Source organism: Geotrypetes seraphini, chromosome 12 (genome assembly GCF_902459505.1).
Source record: "Geotrypetes seraphini chromosome 12, aGeoSer1.1, whole genome shotgun sequence".
NCBI classification, from domain to species: Eukaryota; Metazoa; Chordata; class Amphibia; order Gymnophiona; family Dermophiidae; genus Geotrypetes; species Geotrypetes seraphini.
The window spans coordinates 39,581,514-39,607,190 of record NC_047095.1 but is presented as its reverse complement, the minus strand read 5'-3'; the positions used below and the strand labels follow the sequence as shown (position 1 = coordinate 39,607,190).

General features: G+C 46.7%; 1 protein-coding gene across 6 annotated transcripts in view; it reads right to left on the bottom strand.

The window, feature by feature from the left end:
* The window catches only part of SLC44A5 (solute carrier family 44 member 5), a 163,336-nt gene that overhangs the window by 54,315 nt on the left and 83,344 nt on the right, over window positions 1–25,677 (bottom strand). For all 6 annotated transcript variants that reach the window (XM_033916758.1, XM_033916755.1, XM_033916759.1 and 3 more), the window contains 4 exons: window positions 24,682–24,765; window positions 17,590–17,702; window positions 16,137–16,268; window positions 13,539–13,638 (listed from right to left, as the gene is read on the bottom strand). In XM_033916758.1, the coding sequence (XP_033772649.1) occupies window positions 13,539–13,638; window positions 16,137–16,268; window positions 17,590–17,702; window positions 24,682–24,765 (429 nt within the window). The remainder of the gene's footprint in view (window positions 1–13,538; window positions 13,639–16,136; window positions 16,269–17,589; window positions 17,703–24,681; window positions 24,766–25,677) is intronic.

Here is a 25,677-nt window from a genome sequence, read left to right as displayed (position 1 = left end):
ATGGGTGACTAAAAATTACACCAGGTGTACACCTGGCAGGGCCTCCGCGAGTGTGGATCGCTGGACTTGATGGACCGAAGGTCTGATCCGGAGATGGCGCTTCTTATGTTCGAGAACCATTGCCCTAGATCACCAGGTATGTCCAGGGGAGCTGGAATACAGATATGCAATGTGTCATTGTGCTGCTCTAGCCCCCTTTAAGAAAGGCTTCCCAGAAGCACTGCGCCATGCATTAGTACCCCATGTTCCCAGGGAACAGAATAATGCTACTTACAAGTTGCATTATTCATATGCCATACAAGCCACTAACTTGCCTGAGTTCCAGCAGATTAGTGATGCTATGTTAAAATAAACTGTGGTAAAATGCCATATTTTACCCTGGCTTCATAACTTAATAAGTGATATCTTATATATCATATCATAACATATCATATGTTATGTATGCTCTTCATAACATATCTTAATGTATCTTGCTTCTCAATTTATTACCTTTTATTCTGTTTTAAATTGCTGTATTTTACCTATATTGTATGCATTTAATCTCGCTTATTCTTTAGATGTATTTTAATTGATGTATTTATCTGTATTGTATGTATTGCCTTGATTGTTGTGGACCACCTAAAACTTTCGGTATGGTGGTATATAAAAATAAAATTATTATTATTAACTTCACCCTTTAGTCATGTAAAAATTGAAACTTTTAATGTTCTGGGTGGTGCCTGGAAGACACCAGAGTATTTGCAGAAAATGGTAAAAGGCACATGCCAGGTCATGCCAGGTCCAATGGAAGGCACCAGCTGGCTATGACATCATGCTCTCAAGCCAGGTTATCAGCTACATAGGCCTGGGCTTTTCAGTGGCAGGTCAGTCATAAGAACATAAGAACTGCCATCTCCGGATCAGACCTTCGGTCCATCAAGTCCGGCGATCCGCACACGCGGAGGCCCTGCCAGGTGTACACCTGGCGTAATTTATAGTCTGACTTACACGATTGAATTCCCACATATATTTGGTAATTTATAGTCCACCATATCTTTATATGCCTCTCTTAAGGAGATATGCATCTAGTTTGCTCTTGAAGCCTAGGACGGTCGATTCCGCAATAATCTCCTCTGGGAGGGCATTCCAGGTGTCAACCACTCTCTGAGTGAAGCAGAACTTCCTGACATTAGTCCTGAATCTGTCCCCCCTTAGCTTCATTTCATGTCCTCTAGTCCGTGTCAAATTGGACAATGTAAATAATCTTCTCTGCTCTATTTTGTCGATTCCTTTCAGTATTTTGAAGGTCTCGATCATATCCCCACGCAGTCTCCTTTTCTCAAGTGAGAACAATCCTAGTGTTATAAGTCTATCCTCGTATTCCAGTTTCTCCATACCCTTTACCAGTTTTGTTGCTCGTCTCTGCACCCTCTCCAGCAGTTTTATATCCTTCTTTAGGTAGGGAGACCAATGTTGAACGCAGTATTCCAAGTGCGGTCTGACCATTGCCCTATAAAGCGGCATTATAACTTTCTCCGATCTACTCGAGATTCCTTTCTTTATCATGCCCAACATTCTATTTGCCTTCTTTGCCGCTGCCGCGCATTGTGCCGACGGCTTCAGGGTCCTATCTATCAGTACACCCAGGTCCTTTTCTTGTTCACTCTTCCCCAGAGTTGCACCTGACATTGTATACTCGTATTCCTTATTCTTATTGCCTAAATGCATTACCTTGCATTTCTCCACATTGAACTTCATCTGCCATTTCTCTGCCCATGTTTCTAACCGACACAAGTCGCTCTGGAGTTCCTCTCTATCCTCCTGCGATCTTATTGCCCGGCACAATTTTGTATCGTCTGCAAACTTGATGATCTCACTGGATGTTCCTTCCTCCAGGTCATTGATATAAACATTAAAAAGGATCGGCCCAAGTACCGAGCCCTGGGGTACACCACTAGTCACTTTCTCCCAGTCGGAGAACTTCCCATTTATGCCCACTCTCTGCTTTCGGTTTTCCAGCCATTTTCCTATCCATCTTTGTATATCTCCCTCTATGCCATGGCTTTGTAGTTTCCTGAGAAGTCTTTCGTGTGGAACTTTGTCGAACGCTTTCTGGAAGTCCAAGTATATTATATCCACCGGCTTCCCACTATCAATTTGCTCGTTCACGGTCTCAAAAAATTGGAGTAAATTCGTCAAACATGATTTCCCTTTCCTGAATCCATGTTGACTGGGTTTCATCAAGTCGTGTGCGTCCAAGTGCCGGACTATGCTATCTTTGATCAGTGCTTCAACCATCTTGCCGGGGACAGACGTAAGACTCACAGGCCTATAGTTGCCAGGTTCCCCTCTCGATCCTTTTTTAAAAATTGGCGTGACGTTCGCTATCCTCCAGTCGTCCGGTATCTGTCCAGTTCTGATTGTCATGTGGAATAACTTGCCTCAGGAAATAAGGGATAAAGCTGACTTTGCTTTCCTTTCAGAAAAAAAAAATCTGGTCAGTTCTATTCACAGAGGCTTTTGCCTCTTGAAGAGCTCAATGATTGGGAAGGCTGAGGAAAGGCAAATAAGATGGGGGGGATTTAGTTTCTGAATATATTTGGTTTTATATATGTAAGAATGGGTATAAATTATATTTTGGTCCATCTTGAATGGTTTTATGGTTTATTTTATGTTCATTTGCTGTAATCCACTGAGAGAAGAAACTGTCTCCTGGATCAGCAGACTGTAAATTTCAGTGACTTAAATAAATAGTAAATATCTGTAAACTTGAAAAATTGGCCCATAATTAGTGTTACAACAATTAGAACTTCCAAAGATAATACAGACAGACAGACTGCAGGTTTAAATATATTATTACAAACAATCTGCCCCATTAACCCTATTTATATTTAAAAAGTAAATAATAGCAGAATCCTCTGAATCAATATAAAAGCAACAGTAATAAGTCCCATGCTCTTCAAATTAGTGTACAGCAGTGTATCGCAAACTATGTGCCTTCTGAGTTTTCAGGTGTGCCACAACACACTGGTGAGGAGGAGAGTCATCCATGCCGGCCGACTGTCTACAAGGCGTGCCTCTCAAGGCGAGAGGCATGTCCTGTAGGCAGTCAGCCGATGCGGATGACTCTCTTCCTCTCCGGCGTCTCTCCTCCTCTCCCCGCACCTACCCTCCTCCCGTATCCCTCCATTGAAGTGGGTCACAGCCAGATGGGCCTCCATGCATGGGCGGACATCAACGCGATGACATCACGCATAAGCATGACATCATCGCGTTGACGACTGCGCACTTCTGGGTGCCTTCTGGCTGGGGCACTGGGTTTCATGTACCACTGGCAGGAAAGTTTGCGAGACACTGGTCTCAGGAGGTTCAGAAATTGAAGAAAACTAATAAAGAAACATGACCTAATCTAATAGATTAAATAAGTGCAGCTGTCACCCACATCAGCACTAATGTCTTAACTGTCACATGAAGGACTGTCAAAGACCCATGCATATTTTAACATGCTAGACTGAATGCTGGAATCAATGGTGTTTTACTGCCAGGTCACTAGCCTAGAACCTTTGAAGTTACTTCCTTGTTATAACAGTGGGCATAATGCCGGTAGCTACTATCTACAAAAGGGAAATCAGATAACTTTTGGAAGTATTAACTTGTGTTATCACATAACCACCCTACCACAATTCTTTGTATGCTCTTCACAATTGTCCAGGTCCCTACTGAAGTATATTTGAAGTATATTCGGCCTAAATCTATTGACACACTAAATCTACATAATTCATCAAAACTCAAGGGAAAAGGGAAATGAAACAATGGGTTTCTCAATTATTATTTAACCTTCACTTTAGAAGATGAGTTCAAACCTATTAGTGGTCACAGTTTGACGCATAATATATGATGATGTGTATTACTATCTCCCTTGTCCACTCTCTGGCATGACTGGCAATCTCTAATCAGGAGCCATGAACAGCTGAAACAACTGCTTTGGGAGAGGGGGAAAAAAATAAAAAAAAAAAATCAGAAGAATGGAGGAAGCTAAAGGAAAATAAATTTACACCTCACCTTCAAGCTGAAGATTGAGATTAAAACCCATTTAATTCATGTGTTAAAATGAAATAACTCTCTGAAATCACAGGAACAAAGTATTCAAATGGGGGTTTTTTTCCTCCACGTAGAGCAGGTGTACAGTCTTGGCATGTGCTATGAGTGCACAAAATTACAGGATTTAAGAAACAATTATGGATTAAATCAGTAGTTGCCAAAACTTAATAAAAGGATTTAGGTTTAATGTGAATCAAAAAGACAGCTAACACTCAAAAATTGGCTTCTAGCCAAGTTAACTACTGATTTTAAGTGGATTATTGCTATTCTAAATTGCATTTTATAAATAACTGTGCAATTGAATAACTACTATAAAATGAGACCCTTCTTTAATCACTAGCAGCTCAATTCCTATCATTCAAAACACTACATGATCACGTGTAGCAGCTCATAAGCAATTATGTACAATATTTTTCTTTTAGGCACTTTGCACCAGTAGGACAGCGCCACCTTCAGACCACCAGGATGCAGATTTCTCAGTATAACTATTTCAGGGGCCAATGGTCAAAGGTTCACAGTAGGGTCTTCACTCTAGCCTGAAATTAGTACAAAAAAGCCACAGCACAACATTCAAATCCAGAAAAAGGTCGAAACCTGTAGTGTGGCTTGGTTCAGCAGCAGCTGCGCAAAAAGCAATGTTACTTACCGTAACAGTTGTTATCCAGGGACAGCAGGCAGCTATTCTCACTAGTGGGTGATGTCATCAGACAGAGCCCCGGTACGGACGTCTCACAAGCACGTGTTGCTTGTAGAAACTTAAAGTTTCTAGATGCCCGCACCGCGCATGCGCCGGTGCCTTCCCGCCCGGAGATCCGGGCGTGTCTCCTCAGTTCAGGTAGCTAGCCTGAGAAGCCAACCCAGGGGAGGTGGGTGGGACGTGAGAATAGCTGCCTGCTGTCCCTGGATAACAACTGTTACGGTAAGTAACATTGCTTTATCCCAGGACAAGCAGGCAGGTATTCTCACTAGTGGGTGACCTCCAAGCTAACCTCAGTGGGATGGAGGGGGAGTTGGCGACTTAAGAGAATAAATTTTTCAATACTGTTTGGCCAAACTGTCCATCCCGTCTGGAGAGAGTATCCAGACAATAATGTGAGGTGAATGTGTGAACCGAGGACCAGGTGGCAGCCTTACAAATTTCCTCGATTGGTGTTGATCTGAGGAATGCTACTGAGGCTGCCATTGCTCTGACCTTATGGGCTGTGACCTTACAAGGAAGTGATAATCCAGCCTGGGCATAGCAGAAAGAGATACAAGCCGCCATCCAATTAGAGATGGTGCGCTTTGATACGGGTCTTCCCAACTTGTTAGGATCGAAGGAGACAAAAAGTTGAGGAGTGGTTCTGTGTGGCTTGGTGCGATCCAGGTAGAAAGCCAAGGCACGTTTACAGTCTAGAGTGTGAAGGGCCGATTCTCCGTGGTGAGAATGGGGCTTAGGGAAGAATACTGGAAGTACAATGGATTGGTTGAGATGAAATTCGGAGACCACCTTAGGCAGGAATTTCGGGTGAGTGCGGAGGACCACCTTGTCATGATGGAATACTGTGAATGGTGGATCCGCCATCAATGCCTGGAGTTCGCTGACTCTGCGAGCGGACGTAAGGGCTACAAGAAAAAGCACTTTCCAGGTGAGATACTTAAGAGGGGCCCTGTTGAGTGGTTCAAACGGGGGCTTCATGAGACGGGAAAGGACTACATTGAGGTCCCAAACTACTGGGGGTGGTTTGAGAGGAGGGTTAACATGGAAGAGTCCTTTCATAAATCTGGCGACCACCGGATGGGCCGAGAGGGGTTTCCCTTGTAGGGGCTGGTGGAACGCCGCAATAGCGCTCAGGTGGACTCGTATGGATGTGGACTTGAGCCCAGATTGAGATAGGTGTAGGAGATAGTCCAGCACGGAGGATAAGGAAGCTCGCTGAGGTTCCTTTGATTTAGAAACACACCATGAGGAGAATCTGGTCCATTTCTGGGAGTAGCATTGTCGAGTGGCGGGCTTCCTGGAAGCTTCCAAGACCTCCCTCACTTCTTGTGAGAATTGGTGAGGGGTTACGTTGAGAGGAACCAAGCTGTCAGGTGGAGAGACTGCAGGTTGGGATGAAGCAGTGATCCTTGATGTTGAGTAAGTAGTGAAGGAAACACTGGAAGTGGTACTGGTTCCCTGCTGCTGAGTTGAAGTAGGAGGGAGAACCAAGGTTGTCTGGGCCACCGAGGGGCTATTAGAATCATGGTAGCCCGTTCGAGTTTCAGCTTGACCAGAGTCTTCTGGATCAGCGGGAATGGAGGGAACGCATATAGAAATCGTTTCCCCCAGTTCAGTAGAAAAGCATCTGCCTCGAGGCGATGAGGAGTGTAGATCCTGGAGCAAAACTGAGGCAGTTTGGAGTTGTGGGGAGCCGCAAAGAGGTCTATCTGAGGCGTCCCCCATTGCGTGAAGATTTGGTGAAGGGGGCTGGAATGGAGAGTCCATTCGTGCGGTTGTAGCAGGCGGCTTAGTTTGTCTGCTAAGACGTTGTTCTCCCCCTGAATGTAGACTGCTCTGAGTAGGGCGTTGTGGCGCACCGCCCAGTCCCAGACTCGTAGAGCTTCCTGGCAAAGGAGGGCCGAGCCTGTGCCTCCTTGCTTGTTGATATAATACATGGCGGCCTGATTGTCTGTGCGAATGAGGATTACCATGTCGTGAAGTAGGTGTTGGAAAGCTTGGAGCGCATTGAAGATGGCTCTGAGTTCCAGTAGATTGATTTGGTGTAGTCTTTCCGCACTGGTCCAGAATCCTTGGGTGCGGAGACCATCCAGGTGGGCCCCCCATGCATAATTCGACGAATCGGTTGTGAGAACTTTCTGATGGGGGGGAGAGTGCATCAGCAAACCTCTGGATAGATTCGAAGAGGTCATCCACCAAAGTAGAGACTGCCGAAGAGCAGGTGTGACTAAGATGTGTTTGGATAGTGGATCGGACGTCTGATTCCACTGTGATGCCAGGGTCCACTGGGGGATCCTGAGGTGGAGTCTGGCAAAGGGTGTCACATGTACTGTGGAGGCCATATGGCCCAGGAGCACCATCAGTTGTCTCGCCGGTAGGGTTTGGCGAGTAGACACCGACTGGCAGAGATGAAGAAGAGACTCCATGCGTTGCAGAGGCAGGAATGCTCGGAGTCGGGTGGTGTCCAGGACCGCTCCGATGAAGGGGAGGGACTGGGTGGGTTGTAGATGAGACTTGGAAAAGTTGATCTCGAAGCCCAAATTTTGGAGGAAGTAGGTTGTAGCCAAGGCCGCCGAAGTGACCTCTGGGGCTGACGGGGCCTTGATGAGCCAGTCGTCGAGATATGGGAACACCTGTAGACCCCTGTCCCGGAGTGCTGCGGCCACTACCACCAGGCACTTTGTGAAGACTCTGGGGGACGAAGATAGGCCGAATGGTAGCACTCGATACTGTAGGTGCAGATTTCCCACCCGAAATCTGAGGAACTTTCGGGAGGCCGGGTGAATGGGGATGTGAGTGTAGGCCTCCTTGAGATCCAGGGAGCATAACCAGTCGTTCTGCTCGAGGAGGGGGTATAGAGAAGCCAAAGTCAACATGCGAAACTTCTCTTTGACCAGAAACTTGTTGAGGGCCCGAAGGTCTAAAATGGGTCGCAGGTCGCCCGTTTTCTTCGGGACGAGGAAGTACCGGGAGTAAAACCCTCGGTTCAATTGGTCTGACGGGACCGGCTCGACAGCCCGAAGCTGAAGTAAGGTTTGGACTTCCTGAAGGAGAAGGGCGGTCTGCGTCGAGCTTGAAGGATACTCTCTTGGAGGATGGTCCGGGGGGACCCGATGGAATTGAAGAGAGTATCCTTCTCTTATGATGGTAAGGACCCATAGGTCCGTGGTTATGGCCTCCCATCGATGGTAAAAAAGATGGAGGCGGCCCCCTATGGGAGAGGCTGAGTGCAGAACGGTGTCGGTTGTGCTCCCGGGAGGGGAGTCAAAAGGGCTGGGGAGCCTTAGGTGCAGCCGGTGGCTGAGGTTTTTGCTGAGACTTCTGGGGAGGTTGTCTCTTCGCAGGTTGTCTCGCAGCAGGCGTTTGTCTGGGCATGTAACGCCGCTGGTAAATCAGGGGTGGCCTGGAAGGTCGAGACTGTTGAGGTTTGGGTTTGGGCCGCAGGATGGATTGAAAAGATTTTTCATGATCCGACAGCTTCTTGGTAACAGTTTCGATAGACTCATCGAACAGGTCAGCTCCAGCACATGGTACGTTGGCGAGTCTGTCCTGGAGGTTGGGATCCATATCGATTGTACGGAGCCATGCCAGGCGACGCATGGCTACCGCGCTTGCGGCAGCACGTGCCGAGAGTTCGAATGCATCGAAGGAGGATTGCATCAGCTGGAGGCGTAGTTGGGAGAGGGAGGCTACCACTTCCTCGAACTCGAATCGAGCTTGGTTGTCTATGAACGGAGTGAACTTGCGGAGCACCGGCAAGAACAACTCCAGATAGGAAGAGAAAAAGAAATTGTAGTTCAGCACCCGTGACGCCATCATGGAGTTTTGATAGAATTTTCTACCAAATTTGTCCATCGTTCTCCCCTCTCGGCCCGGCGGTACAGAGGCGTAGACCTGGGAGGGATGAGAGCGTTTAAGAGAGGACTCGACCAGTAGGGATTGGTGGGAGAGTTGAGGGCCCTCAAACCCTTTATGGTGCACGATGCGGTATCGAGCATCGAGTTTGCTGGGGATCGCCGGTATGGAGTACGGTGTTTCGAAACACTGCATGAAGGTCTGATCCAGCAATTTATGCAGGGGGAGCCGAAGCGACTCCGTTGGAGGGTTAGGTAAATGCATGGTGTCCAGATACTCTTTGGAGTATCGGGAGCCCGTGTCAAGGGTCACATCCAGATCATCCGCCATTTGTCGGAGGAATGATGAGAAGGACAATTGATCCGCCAGCGTCGGCCTGTGGGACGGGCTGGAGGAGGAGGAGGCCTCCAGGTCCATGGACATCGGGGAGTGGCAAGGAGAATCGGGCACCGGTGTCTCCTCGTACTCCGGGCCCCCCGGAGGGGACACCTCTGATGAGGAGTATCCCCTACGTTGCAGTTTTTTCTGCGGTGACACCTCCGAGTGGCGTGAAGAGTGCCAGGATGAGTGTCTCGATCGGTGCCCGTCTCGATGGCGGGACGGGGATCGGGATCGTCTGTGCATCGCATGGTCTCCCGAGGCCCCCAAGTGGTGGATAGGGCTGGAAGCGGTGGATCGCAACTGGGGTTGCGATGCGGGTTCTTGCGATGCTACCCAAGTCTGGTAAGGAGTACGGAAGAACTCTTCCTGACTATGCCCAGGGCTTTGAGTATCGATCGGAGGTCTGGTCCCATGTTGGCGCGGAGGCGTAATGGGTTCTAATGGCGGCATATCGGTAAGCGAGGCTTGCCGCGTGGGCATCGCCGCCCTCCCCCGTTCGTCCTCGTCGGTTTTCGAGGTCGAACGGGGAGGAGGGGGAGGGGGCGGACCGCCCCTTTGGACCGGTACCGGGAGGTCACCCTGTATGGCAGCGATGAGCCCGGGTCCGATGGTCTGCATGAGCTCAACGAATTGAGCTTCCAGCACGGACCGTAGCGAAGCCGATAGGGAGGGATCCGCACCGAAAGGGGGTCCTCCTGCACGGTCATCGCGTTCCTTCGAGGCCGAGTGCTTCTGCTTAGTAGCTTTCGGCACTTTGATGACCACTGGTGGCACTGTGGAAGGAAGAGGTACCTGAACCGAGGAGACCGGGGCAGGCACCGACGTCGAGCTCGTGGATGGTGTCGGGATGAACGATGCCGGTTTCACCACACTCGATGCAGGAGGGGTCGATACCGGTTTCGCCCGAACCGGGGAGGTATCAGATGAAGTGGAGGCTGAGGGATCCTTAGCTGCGTCCATCTTGAACATCGATTCCCACAATAGGCAACGCCGCTTGAATGAGCGTGCCGTAAGGGTAGAGCAAGGCCTGCACGATTTCGGGATGTGGTCAGGGCCCAAACACTGCAAACAGCGCCGGTGAGGGTCCGTGAGTGAAATCGCGCGTTGGCACTTGCTGCACTTTTTAAACCCGGTGATTGGCCGGGACATAGGCCGGAAAATCTCCGCCGCGAGGTCGAAGCCAGTGGGCCTGAGCCACGTGGCCGGCCCGTTCGACCCGCCGGAGGAAATAATCTTCTTTTTTTTTTTTTTTTTTTTTACTGAAAAAGAAAAGTACTGTTAACTGTAATTAAAAGGAAGCGAAAACGCGGACAAGGAAGGCAAATTTAACTGAATTCAGCTAGCGCATGATGAAGTTGAACTTCTCAGCTCCGCGGAAAAGAAAGAACTGAGGAGACACGCCCGGATCTCCGGGCGGGAAGGCACCGGCGCATGCGCGGTGCGGGCATCTAGAAACTTTAAGTTTCTACAAGCAACACGTGCTTGTGAGACGTCCGTACCGGGGCTCTGTCTGATGACATCACCCACTAGTGAGAATACCTGCCTGCTTGTCCTGGGATAATCAGAGTTCTCACAGCGTAACATAAACGACAGCTCAACTCCTCTTTTGCTTACGTTGCCATTACATTATGGAACGACCTGTTTACATTAGGACTTTTTTTTTTTTTAATAAATATTTTTTATTCTTTTTTTAAATTCTTACATCAAGTGAAATACATGTAATACATTCAATTATGAAAAAACACTTGAAATTATTATTAAATGTTCTTACAATGTGAATTAAATAAACCCTTTATCAGAATTTTATATCATATTAATATTACAATAGTTTTCCCTCCCTACCCCTTCTATATGTTCTATACATGTGTTATTATATCTGATCAGTATAATAATTTGTCAATGGTCCCCATATTTTATTAAATTTTTTAATATAACCTTGTAATGCCAATACTTTTTCCATTTTATATATATGACATATATATATATATATCTATCAATTACTTAAGGTTTTGTAAAAATGTGAAAATTTTTTTATATGACTTATCGTAAATAATCATGTTATGATGATACTTTAATTATTGATTGCTTTTTATTTTCCTGCAAATTTTACGGCCTCTTTGAACGTAAATTGCCTTGAACCTTTTTGGCATGGTGTGATTAAATAAGTTGTGTATTAGATTAGATTAGATATGCCACCAGCACATAACAGTCAAGCAGGAGCACAGTCACCAGTCCAGAGAACAGCAACAAAGCCACCAAGCTAATGAAGTGATTAGGAGATCAAGCAGGCTTAGAATATTCACATTGAGTGAGCAGTAGGCACGCAACAGGAGGGGACTTGACACAAGCGGCTTTTATAGTACCGCTAAAAGTTGTCAGATTTTTGAATAGAAAATGGGATATGTTTACTACTTTTATCATTTAAAAAAAAACTGATGAATCTACACTCATGAGACCTGCTGAGGAAGAGACAACCCTGCTGAACATAATTTGCACAAATATCATATTGAGATGGAGGACACAAGGGACACTCGATGCAGTTACAAGGAAATACTTTTAAAACCAATAGGAGGACATTTTTTTTTTTCACTCAGAGAATAGTTTAGCTCTGGAACGCATTGCCAGAGGATGTGGTAAGAGCAGATAGCATAGATGGTTTTAAGAAAGGTTTGGACAAGTTCCTGGAGGAAAAGTCCATAGTCTGTTATTGAGAAAGACAAGGGGGAAGCCACTGCTTGCCTTGTATTGGTAGCATGGAATAAAGCTACACCTTGGGTTTTGGCCAGGTACTAGGGACTTGGATTGGCCACCGTGAGAATGGGCTACTGGGTTTGATGGACCATCGGTCTGACCCAGAAAGGCTATTCTTATGTTCTTATGAAGTTACCCCTCAAAATGTTATGTGCATTACCTATTACGGCGGTTCATGCAACATGCAGCAATGTTGTCAAAGGCAGAGAGAAACCTGAAATTAGCACCACTATTATCAAATACCTAAGCTCTGTGTCTTTAGCTTTAGGCCAATTCAGTCAGACTTTAATTCCCATGGCGTATTATAATTCTTCCTCTAGGAACACATAACTACTAGAGGATGACCGAAACTAAGGTTTTCAGTTTCAGCTGAAACTGTATATGGCCAAAATTCATCATTCATTTTCGGCCTAAAGCGAAAACCAACACTGTTGCTCCTCCCCTTGGAGACAGCAGATCCACCCCCCCTCTCCAGGCCACTCCACTACCCCAAGCAGACAGCAGGTCCCCCAAGACACACTCACACCCCCTAACTACAAATTCTACTCTCTCATTACCCAAAGGCCCTCCCTCAGGCCTACCTTTCAAAGCTCTGAAGGTCTAGTAGACTCTTTGGGACAAAGAGTGATCTCAAATCTCTCCTGCCCATGCTGCCTCTACAATCAAAATGACTGCTACAGGAAGTCGCAGCAGTCGTTCAAACTTGGAGTCAACATAAATAGAAGTGACTGGAGTTCACTCCTGACTAAAGAGGCCAGCAGACCACCAGGGCTTTCGAAGGTAGGCCCAGGGAGGGCCTTTGGGTGATGGAAGGGCAGCGGGCATTGTGATTACGGGTTGGGGGGTGGGTTTGTTTCCAACCAAAAACGTACTAGCATTTTTGGCCAAAACTGAAGCATAGCTGAACCCAGATTTTGGGCTAATTTCAGCACCAAAACCTAAATTTCAGTAGGCCTCTAACTACTATAAATTTTGAAATACCACATTAAAACAAGACAGAACTATTCAATAATTCTAAGAGAAGGCTTTTTAGCCTATTTATCAAAGGCTCTTTGCAGTGAAAAAAAGTTATAGTTTCATGTACAGTACTCCCCCGATATTCGCGGGGGTTCCATTCCAGGAACCCCTGCGAATGTTGAAAAACGCGAATACTGTTTTTAGCAGGGGAGACAGGAGAGGGCAGCCGGAGCGCCGGCAAGTGAAGGAAATCACTTGCGGTATGCTCCGACCGCCTCTTCCTATACTAAAGTTGAGCCTCACCAATCAGGAGCTGCGTGTCAAAACAGCTCCTGATTGGTGAGGCTCGACTTTAGTACAGGAAGAGGCGGTCAGAGCATACCGCGAGTGATTTCCTTCACTCGCTGGTGCTCCGGCTGCCCTCTCCTGCTCAGTCATTCGCAGTCGGAAAATACCGCAAATGACCGGGACCGTGAATCACAGACCGCGAATTCGCGGGGGAGCACTGTATAGCAAAGACAGGAGCTCATTGATGTTCAGCAAATTAGGCTTGTGCTAACTTATAAGTTCTTTGAAGGTAACTCTAAGTTACTTAAAGATAATGGGCTTAATGTCATACTAATTTAACATACTTATAACCATAAGTACATAGCAGTAACTTTGATTTCAAATATGCTAAAACTTCCTCTCTTGGATGGGCAGACTGGATGGGCCATTTGGCCTTTATTTGCCATCATGTTTCTAAATTTTTATGAGTTGCAGACGGGCCGTGTAAGGCAAGAACCTTGTCCTAACATTTTAAGAAGTCACTTACCTGCTCCCTTCCTGTAATAGCGTGATAGCAATGGCAATTCTGTTTCTCAGGAAGATTAACATCAATATGATGATAACTTCAACAATACAAAGTATTATCACTAACAAAGAAAGAAAATGAAAATGCATTACTAAATTAATTTATGCTTTATTTGACAAGACTAGCTCAGAGGTAAACAAGGCAATGCCCAGTGCTTTATTATTTATTCAATTTTCTATACCGTTCTTCCTAGGGAGCTCAGAACGGCTTACATGAATTTATTCAAGTACTCAAGCATTTTCCCCTGTCTGTCCTGGTGGACTAACAATCTATCTAAAGTACCTGGGACAATGGGGGGATTAAATGACTTGCCCTGGGTCACAAGGAGCAATGTGGGTTTGAGCCCACAACTTCAGGATGCTGAGGTTGTAGCTTTAACCACTGCACCACTCTAGAAGTCAAAATGTAGCAGAAGTGAACCAAGTACAGGACAATCAAGCCATTGTGACATCACTGATGAGGTTGGCTCTTGGGCATTGGTGGAATAAGGCATTATGATGTCACAATACCAGCTCTGCTTTTCAGAGACTGAAGCTTTTCACACTATTTATTTATTTATTCTTTCAATTTTCTAAACCATTCTCCTAGGAGAGCTCAGAATGGTTTACATGAACTTGTTCAGGTACTCAAGCATTTTTCCTTGTCTGTCCTAGTGGGATCACAATCTATCTAATGTACCAGGGGCAATAGGGGGTTAGGTGACTTGTCCAAAGTCACAAGGATCAGTTTGGGTTTGAACCCACAACCTCAGGGTGCTGAAGCTGTAGCTCTAACCACTGCGCCACACTCTCCCCTTTACTGTCTATAAATCAGAGTTTGTCATAGGCTTAGAGTGGACAAGGAATTTATGACTAACAGCTTGTCAAGGACCTTGCATCTATTGCTAAGGATCGACTGGTGCCCCATTTACTAAGAACCAGGGGAAATGCTGGTATGTCCTGTGGGTTATCTGAATGAGGGGATGCCTTTGGGAGGGTGTTTTCACTGGGGGAAAAGGATTTAAGCTTAACAAGATGCTTCCAGAGAAGAAATAAGATGCCAGCTCAATGTTGGTGTTATATTTCTATAAATAACACAGCTTGTGAAGTTCAGTACAAGCTGCACTATTTTGATTTGCATAATAATGAGAGGCTTTGCATGTGTTGTGGTAAAACAATGCATGATTCTGCCACTTAATATGTGTTAAGAGGTAAATCTTGTGCATTATTCAATTAACACATTAATGTAGTTAACACCCTCCACCCCTGTCTTACAATAAAGGAAAGTCAATACACCTAGTAATCATTTTAAATATTTCATATCCTAACTTAGGAAATCCATTCTAAATTTCCAATATGAAATCATATCATCAATAACAGTTAACATTCTGGAAAACATGGAGGATAGTGAAGGGACCTAAGGCTCTGACTGGCCCAGACGCTTAAGGCCCCTCCTATTGGGCGTCCGGGCCAATCAGAGCCTTAGGCCCCTTCACGGTGCAACCGGGAAGGGACCTGAGACTCTGATTGGCCCAGGTTGTATCCCAAGAGGTCCTCCATGCATCTATGTTAAGGTAAGGGGGAGGGGACATCAGAGGTGGGGGAGGGAGGTCACTTGGCAGCGGTGAGAGTGGGTATCTATCCCGCTGCGGGTGGTGTATGCAGCTGAGCAGCGGCAGGTGTTTTGACAGCGGGGAGAGTAGGCATCTCTCCTGCTGCTGTTGTGAGTTTTTTTTTGGGGGGGGGCTTATGTGGGTTTTTTTTGGAGGGGGGGCTTACGTGTTTTATCTGTGCATGTGCCTATCGCTATCACCAGCAATGGGCACAAGCAAATTTAGCGAATCTTTACTGCTGTCTGCCAACCTCATCTGCATGCGCTATTTTTTGAAAATATCTCGCTTTTTTCAATTTGCCACGTTAGCAGACCATCACTTTTTAACGCGGTTTTATGCGAATCCTGGCCTTAGAGACACAAAGTACCATATGTTACTATGGTACTTTATGTGTCTAAGTGCTTTGAAAATGAGCCCCTGTGTTTATAAAAGATATTTTAATCAACTATTATCGTTTCAGGCAGCTAAATGGGCTACTGACCTACATCACTTGTTTTCTATTTCCACTTCTTACTTACATTTTAGGAAATTGCTGAAAGCTTATTTGTATGAAAAGTTCCTGAAAGAGTAACATTTGTGTTTCACTATTAATGTTCAGTCTCTTTTTCATTTGTTAAACTGCATGGATCTACAAGGTTTTGTAGTATATGAACGATATTTTATGTTATGTTAATCAGGTCATATCACCACGCTATCAACAGTAATCAGTTATAATGCTACACAACGTTTTCAGTGATTGCAGTAGAAATTTACCTTTTTATAATGAAAGGAGTTTGTAAGCATAGGAGCCAACTATTCAAAATGATTGGGGGTGCTAAACCCAATGGAACCGACCACTGCATGAACACAGTCAAAGAGTTTGCTCAATATTGAAGGCACTCAATCTGAATTTGGAAGAGTCAGACAGAATGCCCTGAACATTATCCTTCACCATGGCTTTACAATATAACATTTTAAATGATACTCACTAAAGGCAAGCCATGTTTGTCTCAGCTGTAAGTAGACTCTGAAATCTGTTTGAAAACCAATGTCATAGATAGTGAGGTCAGATCCAGGCATTCCCCTCAAACTGTCATATTCCCAATAACAGTGGAAAATGCCTGCAAAAATGAGTTTAAAGTTTTATTAAACAAAAAGACAAATGCTTTGTATTTTTAACACTGTACTCGTTTGGTTTCAATATGATGGACAGGCAAATAGAGAGAGAGAGAGATTTGGTTTCTTTTTTTTTTTTTAATCTTTATTCATTTTTAAACTTCCAACAAGTGTTTCATAATACAATACAATCATACAAACTTTAATATCACTTTTTATCACAAATATATATTGAAACATAATATATAAATCCTCCCTCCCACCCTCCCTTCATTATAACTTAATAATTTCATATAACTTGAAAAATAAACCCACCCTCCCCCCACCCTATACCTCAATTAATAAAAGGGGAATAAAAAAAATTATTAAATATAATCAATATAATCAATCCTTACAATAATTTGCTAATAGCTCCCAAACATCAATAAATTTATTAAAGCGTCCCTGTTGAATAGCTAATATTTTCTTTGGTTTCTTAATAAAAATTTTAATGTTCTTGTAATCATTTATCTAGCCAATGAAAGGAGAACGAGAAAGCATCTTTGCACATTTAAACTAACAGTGGAAAATGTTGATAGTCAAGAAAGGTTTGGACAAGTTCCTGGAGGGAAAGTCCATAGTCTGTTATTGAGAAAGACATGGGGAAACCACTGTTTGCCCTGAATCGGTAGCATGGAATATTTCTACTCCTTGGGTTTTGGCCAGGTATTAGTGACCTGGATTGGCCACCATGAGAACGGGCTACTGGGCTTCATGGACCATTGGTCTGACCCAGTAAGACTATTCTTATGTTTTTTTAGAGAATAGATTAAGATCAAATTAGATAGAACACCTTTACTGATTTTGTTTACTCTGACAGTTGAGTCTGCTTTTATTATTATGTATGTTTAGTGGATTATAAATAACTTAAATAAAATTATAGCACTCATAATGCAAAGGGGAAGGGACCCAATATACTGCCTTTCTGTGATTCTATACAGATAATATCTGGGGTAATGGAAAGTTAATTGACTCATCCAGATTCGCAAGGATCTGCAGCAGGAATTGAATCCAGTTCCCAAAGAGCTCAGCCACTGAACTAACCACTCCTCCACTTGTTTAGATTTGTCTGAGGAATGCAACTCTCCCCATCACCCTGATGAACTGGGAGAGACAATAACCTGTAGCTAATCTGGACAAGTGATTAGGCTAGATATATGGAAGGGTTTTCTTCCATTTTGTTTATCTAAGATTAAAGTTTAGCACATCTGCTCACCCTTTAAGATGTTTATAAAGCATCTAAATATCACATAGGGCTCATTACACATTCTTAGTTCCAGCACTCACCATATCCTATGATGCCTATTACACTTGCAATAAAAATCCAGAAAAGAAATCCAGCTGTGAACCTCAGGAGCACGAGGAACAGGAGACTTACAATCATTGCGATAAACAGAGCACTGCAATAAGTTGAACAGAGCAAATTTAGCAACACTATAGTTTGTCAATTCATCCAAATCATTTTTTTATTCAATCCCCTGGATGCTTTTGAACTTCTGGACCAGGGGAACAACGCACATTAAGGGACAAATTCTAAAAACGGCCGCAGTCAAACAGCCAATCAGGATGCACGTTTTCTAAAAATAAAATTAAAAAAACCAACCCCAAGGCAGGCTGCCTACACTGTAGGCATCTGTTGCGGGTGCAGGGAGGAACCTAGGCTAGGTGTGGGCTCGCCCAGACGTGGCCTTAGGTGAGCTTAAGCAGCCCTAGGCGCCAGAAATGCAGGCCGAGGAGCCTTAGTCATCTGAGCCAATCAGTGCCTTAGGCTCTGCCCCGGTGTATCCCAGAATGCACCGGGAAGGGGAAGGCCTGCCATTTTGCAGAGATAGGCCAACCTGCTGGAAGGTGTATGCCTCCCTCTGGCTGGACTTTTATTTTAAAAGGTACAGGGAGAAGTGGGGGGTGGTCTTCCTGTTAGGGGGGATGACAGATGGGGTCTCCAGGTGAGTGGAGGGCACTGGAAGGGGGAGGGTTGTAGGGTGGCCAGGAGATGCTTTGGGGGGGAGGGGGCGATGCTTCTGGGAGGGTTGTGGCAGAAGGTATTGGCACTCCTCCTGCCCTGGGATGCTTCGGGGGTGGTGGATGGAGGAATTGGGCACTCATGCTGCTGAGGGATGCTTTGGGGGGGTGATGCTTCAGGGGGTTAGCAGGAGGAATTAGGCACTTCTCTTGCTGTGGATAGTCGGGAGGGGGTTTCCAGCAGGAGAGAATGGGCATCCCTCCTGCCAGTCAACTTGCGGGGAGGGGAGGGGGTTCCCTGCTGCTGCCACTCAGCTGACCACGGCAGAGAAAGCAATGTTACTTACCGTAACAGTTGTTATCCAGGGACAGCAGGCAGCTATTCTCACTAGTGGGTGATGTCATCCGACAGAGCCCCGATACGGACATCTTGCAAGCATGTCTTGCTTGAAGAAACTCAGAAGTTTCGAGATGCCCGCACCGCGCATGCGCCAGTGCCTTCCCGCCCGATGTACCGGGCGTGTCTCCTCAGTTCAGGTAGCTAGCCTGAGAAGCCAACCCAGGGGAGGTGGGTGGGACGTGAGAATAGCTGCCTGCTGTCCCTGGATAACAACTGTTACGGTAAGTAACATTGCTTTATCCCAGGACAAACAGGCAGGTATTCTCACTAGTGGGTGACCTCCAAGCTAACCCCAATGGGATGGTGGGAGAGTTGGCAATTTAAGAGAACAAATTTTGTAACACTGTTTGGCCAAACTGTCCATCCCGTCTGGAGAAAGTATCCAGACAATAATGAGAGGTGAATGTGTGAACCGAGGACCAAGTGGCAGCCTTACAAATCTCCTCAATCGGTGTCGATCTGAGGAAGGCTACAGAGGCTGCCATTGCTCTGACCTTATGGGCTGTGACCTTACAGGGAAGGGATAATCCAGCCTGGGCATAGCAGGAAGAGATACAAGCCGCCATCCAGTTAGAGATGGTGCGCTTCGATACAGGTCGTCCCAACTTGTTTGGATCAAAGGAGACGAAAAGTTGAGGAGCAGTTCTGTGTGGCTTTGTGCGATCCAAGTAGAAAGCTAAAGCACGTTTACAGTCCAGAGTGTGTAAAGCAGATTCCCCAGGGTGAGAATGAGGCTTTGGAAAGAACACTGGAAGCACGATGGATTGGTTGATGTGAAATTCAGAGACCACTTTAGGCAAGAATTTTGGATGAGTACGAAGAACCACCTTGTCATGATGGAATACAGTGAACGGTGGATCCGCCACTAGGGCCTGAAGTTCACTGACCCGGCGAGCTGACGTGAGGGCCACCAGAAAAACCACCTTCCAGGTGAGATACTTAAGTGGAGCCTTGTTGAGAGGTTCAAACGGAGGCTTCATAAGATGAGACAGGACAACATTGAGATCCCAAACCACTGGAGGAGGTTTGATAGGAGGGTTTACATGAAAAAGTCCTTTCATAAATCTGGAAACCACAGGATGAGCAGATAAAGGTTTCCCCTGTAGAGGCTGATGGAAAGCCGCAATAGCACTCAGGTGAACTCGTATAGAGGTAGACTTGAGACCAGACTGAGACAGGTGTAGAAGATAGTCCAATACAGAAGATAGGGAAGCTCGCTGAGGTTCCGTGGCATTGGAAATACACCAGGAAGAGAATCTAGTCCAGTTTTGGGAATAGCATTGTCGAGTAGCAGGCTTCCTGGAAGCCTCCAAGACCTCCCTCACTGCTTGAGAAAACTGGTGAAGAGTTATGTTGAAAGGAACCAAGCTGTCAGGTGGAGGGACTGCAGGTTGGGATGAAGTAGTGAACCTTGATGTTGAGTGAGTAGTGAAGGAAACACAGGAAGAAGTACTGGCTCCCTGCTGCTGAGTTGAAGTAGAAGAGAGAACCAAGGTTGTCTGGGCCACCGAGGAGCAATCAGAATCATGGTGGCATGGTCTGATATCAACTTGACCAGAGTCTTTTGAATGAGAGGAAATGGAGGGAACGCATATAGGAAGCGATTCCCCCAATCCAGTAGAAAAGCGTCTGCCTCGAGGCGATGAGGAGTGTAGATCCTGGAGCAAAACTGAGGCAGTTTGAAGTTGTGGGGGGCTGCAAAGAGGTCTATCTGAGGCGTCCCCCACTGTACAAAGATCTGATGAAGGGGGTCGGAATGGAGGGTCCATTCGTGAGGCTGGAGAAGACGACTCAATTTGTCTGCCAAGACGTTGTCTTTCCCCTGAATGTAGATAGCTCTGAGGAAGGAGTTGTGACGGACCGCCCAATCCCAGACTCGAAGAGCTTCCTGGCAAAGAAGGGCCGAGCCCGTGCCCCCTTGTTTGTTGACATAATACATGGCGACCTAATTGTCGGTGCGAATAAGGACCACCATGTCGTGAAGCAGATGTTGAAAAGCTTGGAGAGCATTGAAGATGGCTCTGAGCTCTAGAAGATTGATCTGATGAAGTCGTTCCGCACTGGTCCAGAACCCCTGAGTGCGAAGACCATCCAGATGAGCCCCCCACGCATAGTTCGATGAATCGGTCGTGAGAACCTTCTGGTGGGGAGGAGAGTGAAACAGCAAACCTCTGGATAGATTCGAAGAGGTCATCCACCAGAGAAGAGACTGCCGTAGAGCAGGAGTGACTACAATGTGACGTGACAACGGGTCGGACACCTGAGTCCACTGAGATGCCAGGGTCCATTGAGGAATTCTGAGATGAAGTCTGGCAAAAGGCGTCACATGAACTGTAGATGCCATGTGGCCCATCATGTGTCTCGCTGAGATGGATTGGCGAGAAGACACCGACTGGCAGAGTAGAAGGAGAGCATCCATGCGTTGAGGAGGAAGGAATGCTCGAAGTTGAATGGTATCCAGGACCGCCCCAATAAAGGGGAGAGACTGGGTGGGCTGAAGATGTGACTTGGGAAAGTTGATCTCGAAGCCCAAATTCTGCAGGAAACAAATTGTAGTCAAGGTCGCCGAAATGACCTCTGGAGCCGACGGGGCCTTGATGAGCCAGTCGTCGAGGTATGGAAACACCTGGAGACCCATGTTTCGGAGTGCAGCGGCCACCACCACCAGACACTTCGTGAAGACTCTGGGCGACGAAGAAAGGCCGAATGGAAGCACTCGATACTGCAGATGTAGATGTCCCACCCGAAATCTGAGGAACTTGCGGGAGGCCGGATGAATCGGAATGTGAGTGTAGGCCTCCTTGAGGTCCAGAGAGCATAACCAATCGTTCTGCTCGAGGAGGGGATAGAGAGAGGCAAGGGTCAGCATACGGAACCGCTCCTTGACCAAAAACTTGTTGAGGACTCGAAGGTCCAAAATGGGCCGCAGATCGCCCGTCTTCTTCGGGACCAGGAAGTACCGGGAGTAAAACCCTCGGTTTTGCTGATCCAACGGGACCGGCTCGACGGCCCGAAGTCGAAGCAAAGCCTGAGCCTCCTGGAGGAGAAGAGCGGTCTGCGTTAAGTTGGAAGGATACTCTCTTGGAGGGTGGTCCGGGGGGACCCGCTGGAAATGAAGAGAGTATCCCTCTCTTACGATGGTAAGGACCCAAAGGTCTGTGGTGATTGTCTCCCATCGATGAGAAAAATGATGGAGACGACCCCCTATGGGAAAAACGGGGGAAGACAGAACGTCGGTTATGCTCCCTGGAAGAGAGTCAAAAAGGCTGAGTAGCCTTGGGTGCAGCCGGCATCTGAGGCTTCTGCTGAGTCTTCTGGGGAGGCTGTCTCTTCGCAGGCTGTCTTGCAGGAGGAGTCTGCCTCGGTTGATAACGCCGCTGGTAGATTAGAGGCGGTCTAGAGGGACGAGACTGCTGAGGCTTCGGCTTAGGTCGCAGAATAGACTGAAAGGACTTCTCATGGTCCGAAAGCTTTTTAGTAACAGTCTCGATAGACTCATTGAACAGATCCACTCCCGCACAAGGCACATTTGCAAGTCTGTCTTGGAGGTTCGGATCCATATCAATGGTACGAAGCCATGCCAGGCGACGCATGGCGACCGAACAGGCCGCAGCACGTGCCGAGAGCTCGAAGGCATCGTAGGAGGATTGCATCAGCTGCAGGCATAACTGGGACAGGGTCGCCACCACCTCTTCAAACTCGAAACGAGCCTGAGCATCGATGAAAGGGATGAACTTGCGAAGTACCGGCAAGAAGAAATCCAAATATGAAGAGAAGAAAAAGTTGTAATTGAGCACTCGAGTCGCCATCATCGAGTTCTGATAGATACGTCTGCCAAACTTATCCATCGTTCTCCCCTCCCTGCCCGGAGGCACGGAAGCGTAGACTTGGGAGGGATGAGAACGCTTGAGAGAGGACTCGACTAGAAGGGACTGATGAGAAAGTTGAGCTCCCTCAAACCCCTTGTGGTGAACGATGCGGTATCGAGCATCCAGCTTACTGGGAACTGCGGGTATAGAATACGGTGTCTCAAAACAACGCATGAAAGTCTGGTCCAGCAGTTTATGCAGAGGAAGCCGAAGCGTCTCCGCCGGAGGATGAGGCAAATGCATGGTGTCCAGATACTCTTTAGAATATCGAGACCCAGTGTCCAAAGTCACATCCAAGTCATCCGCCATCTGTCGGAGAAAGGATGAAAAAGACAGTTGGTCCGCCAAGGCCGGCCGGCGAGACGGACTAGAAGAAGTGGAAGCCTCCGGTTCCAGGGAGAGCTGGGAGCAGCATGGAGAATAGGAGGTAGATGGTTCCTCATACTCTGGTCCCTCCGGCTGGGATAAATCCGACGAGGAGTATCCCAAACGCTGCATCTTCTTTTGCGGAGACACCTCCGAATGACGTGAAGAGTGTCGAGAAGAGTGCCGAGATCGATGCCCCTCCCGATGACGGGACGGGGAACGAGATCTTCTATGCATCGATCGATCCCTCGAAGTCTCGAAGGAATGGATAGGACTAGATGCAGTGGATCGCAAAGGTGCTAGAGATGCGGACTCACGCAGCGCCACCCAAGTCTGGTATGGAGTGCGGAAGAACTCCTCCTGCGATGCAGTATGCCCAGGACTCCGATTATCAGGGGCCGATCTAGTACCCTGTTGTCGTGGAGGTGTGATGGGCTCCAAAGGCGGCATATCAGGAAGGGAAGCCCTCCTGGAGGATTCCGCCGCCCTCCGCCGATCCCCCTCGTCGAGCAGGGAGATCGAACGACGAGGGGGAGGGGGCGGACCGCCCCCTGGAACCGGGGCTGGAATGTCACCCTGAATGGTGGCAATAAGCCGGGGTCCCATAGTCTGCATAAGCTCGACAAACTGAGCTTCTAGCAGGGATCGCAGCGAAGCCGATATGGAGGGATCCGCACCGAAAGGGGGTCCTCCTGCACGGTCTTCGCGTTCCTTCGTGGCCAAGTGCTTCTGCTTACTAGCTTTAGGCACTTTGATGACCACGGGAGGGACAGTGGAAGGCGGTACCTGAACCGAGGAGACGGAGGCAGGCGCCGATGCTGAACTCGATGCTGAAGCCGGTGCGAACGATGCTGGCTTCACGATGCTCGATGCAGGAGTCGCCGATGCAGGTTTCGAACGGACCGGCGAAACCTCAACAGACGTAGAAGCAGACATGTCCTTGGCAGTCTCCATCTTGAACATCGACTCCCAGAGCAAGCAGCGCCGTTTAAACGAGCGCGCAGTGAGCGTGGAACAAGGCCGGCACGATTTCAGAACGTGTTCTGGACCAAGACACTGAAGGCAGCGTCGATGCGGGTCCGTCAACGAAATCGCACGCTGGCACTTGCTGCACTTTTTAAAACCGGTGATTGGCCGGGACATAGGCCGGAAAATCGACGCTGCAAGGTCGAAGGCGCTAGGCCGCAGCCACGAGGCCGGCCCGGCCGAACCGCCAGAAGAAATAATTTTAACTTTTTTTTAATTTTTTTTTTAGAAAATATAAATTAAAAGTGAAATAAAGTCAAAGAAACAAAAAAACGCGGGTTAAAGAAGGCAAAAAACTGAAATTCAGTCAGCGCAGAATGAAGAGAAACTTCTCAGCTCCGCGGAAAGAAAAGAACTGAGGAGACACGCCCGGTACATCGGGCGGGAAGGCACTGGCGCATGCGCGGTGCGGGCATCTCGAAACTTCTGAGTTTCTTCAAGCAAGACATGCTTGCAAGATGTCCGTATCGGGGCTCTGTCGGATGACATCACCCACTAGTGAGAATACCTGCCTGCTTGTCCTGGGATAAATTCCCTTGCCTTGAGCAGCTCAGTGGCAATGCAATTCTCTACACGATACCTGTGACATGGGTGCCGGTTAGAGAATCGGGGTGGCATCTAAATGGAGGCAGGCAGTGGTAGAATTACCCCCAGTATGTGTGTAGGCATTTCCCAGAGCTTGGTTTAGATCTTTTATGTCTTCTTCAGAACAAAATTTGTGCAAGAGAAATTGTATGTTAATTATATAGCACTCACATTAAAATCCAATACCACGAACTGGCATAGTCTTCAAAAATTTTCATTCCAATTGACCTTGCATCAAGGACACTGTTGATGCCACTTTTAGAAAAGAATGAAGAGGAAAATAAATATTTTTTCTTCCAATCAAATATATGAAAATCTCCATGCAATTCAATATTGTCAACAATTGTTAGAAACTATTATGTGTGTGTAATCTAGAGATGTATAGTAGAAGTCTTGTTTCAAATTCAGTATTAGGGATAGTTCCCTTCAAGATATCATACAATGTTAGGAAGCTGAAGCTGCAAAGGTTGAAGTTACACCAAGCAAAGAGAATTCTGTTAAAGTTAAATATGCTTTCTAAGGTTAGCAAATATAATTCTTTCCATTAGACCTTTGATCCACTGGTCATCTGTATCATAATGGAAAACCAAATATATTTTATTAGTTCAAAATTGCTATAGAAAAGCATCAGCAGCTAATCAGCCCAAACAGGTGCATTGCAAGTGAGCTCAGTGGCTGGACACCCAAGGTGCGATGCCTCCAGAAATGCCCCGTTTTGCTGACTTAAGTTTTAAGAACTGCTACTTCTACAAAACCCCAACACCAAAATGGAAAAGAAAATTTAAAAACAAAAGAAGAAAAAATTGCCTTATTATAGCAAAAATGCCTCAAGACAAGGCATGTTTAGTCAGACACCCACAGATTCTATACAAGGCACCCAAGTTGAAGCTCTCAGCTCGGTGTATGGCGACAGCTAAGAAAACAAATAGAAAGTTAGGAATTATCATGAAAGGAATTGAAAACAAAGATGGTACGGCCGAACCTTGAATAATGTGTGCAGTTCTGGTCACATCTCAAAAAAGATATAGCGGAATTGGAAAAAGTACAAAGAAGGGTGAGGAAAATGATAAAAGGGATGGGATGACTTCCCTATGTGGAAAGGCTAAAGCAGCTAGGGCTCTTCAGCCTGGAAAAGAGATGGCTGAGGGGAGATATGACAGAGGTCTA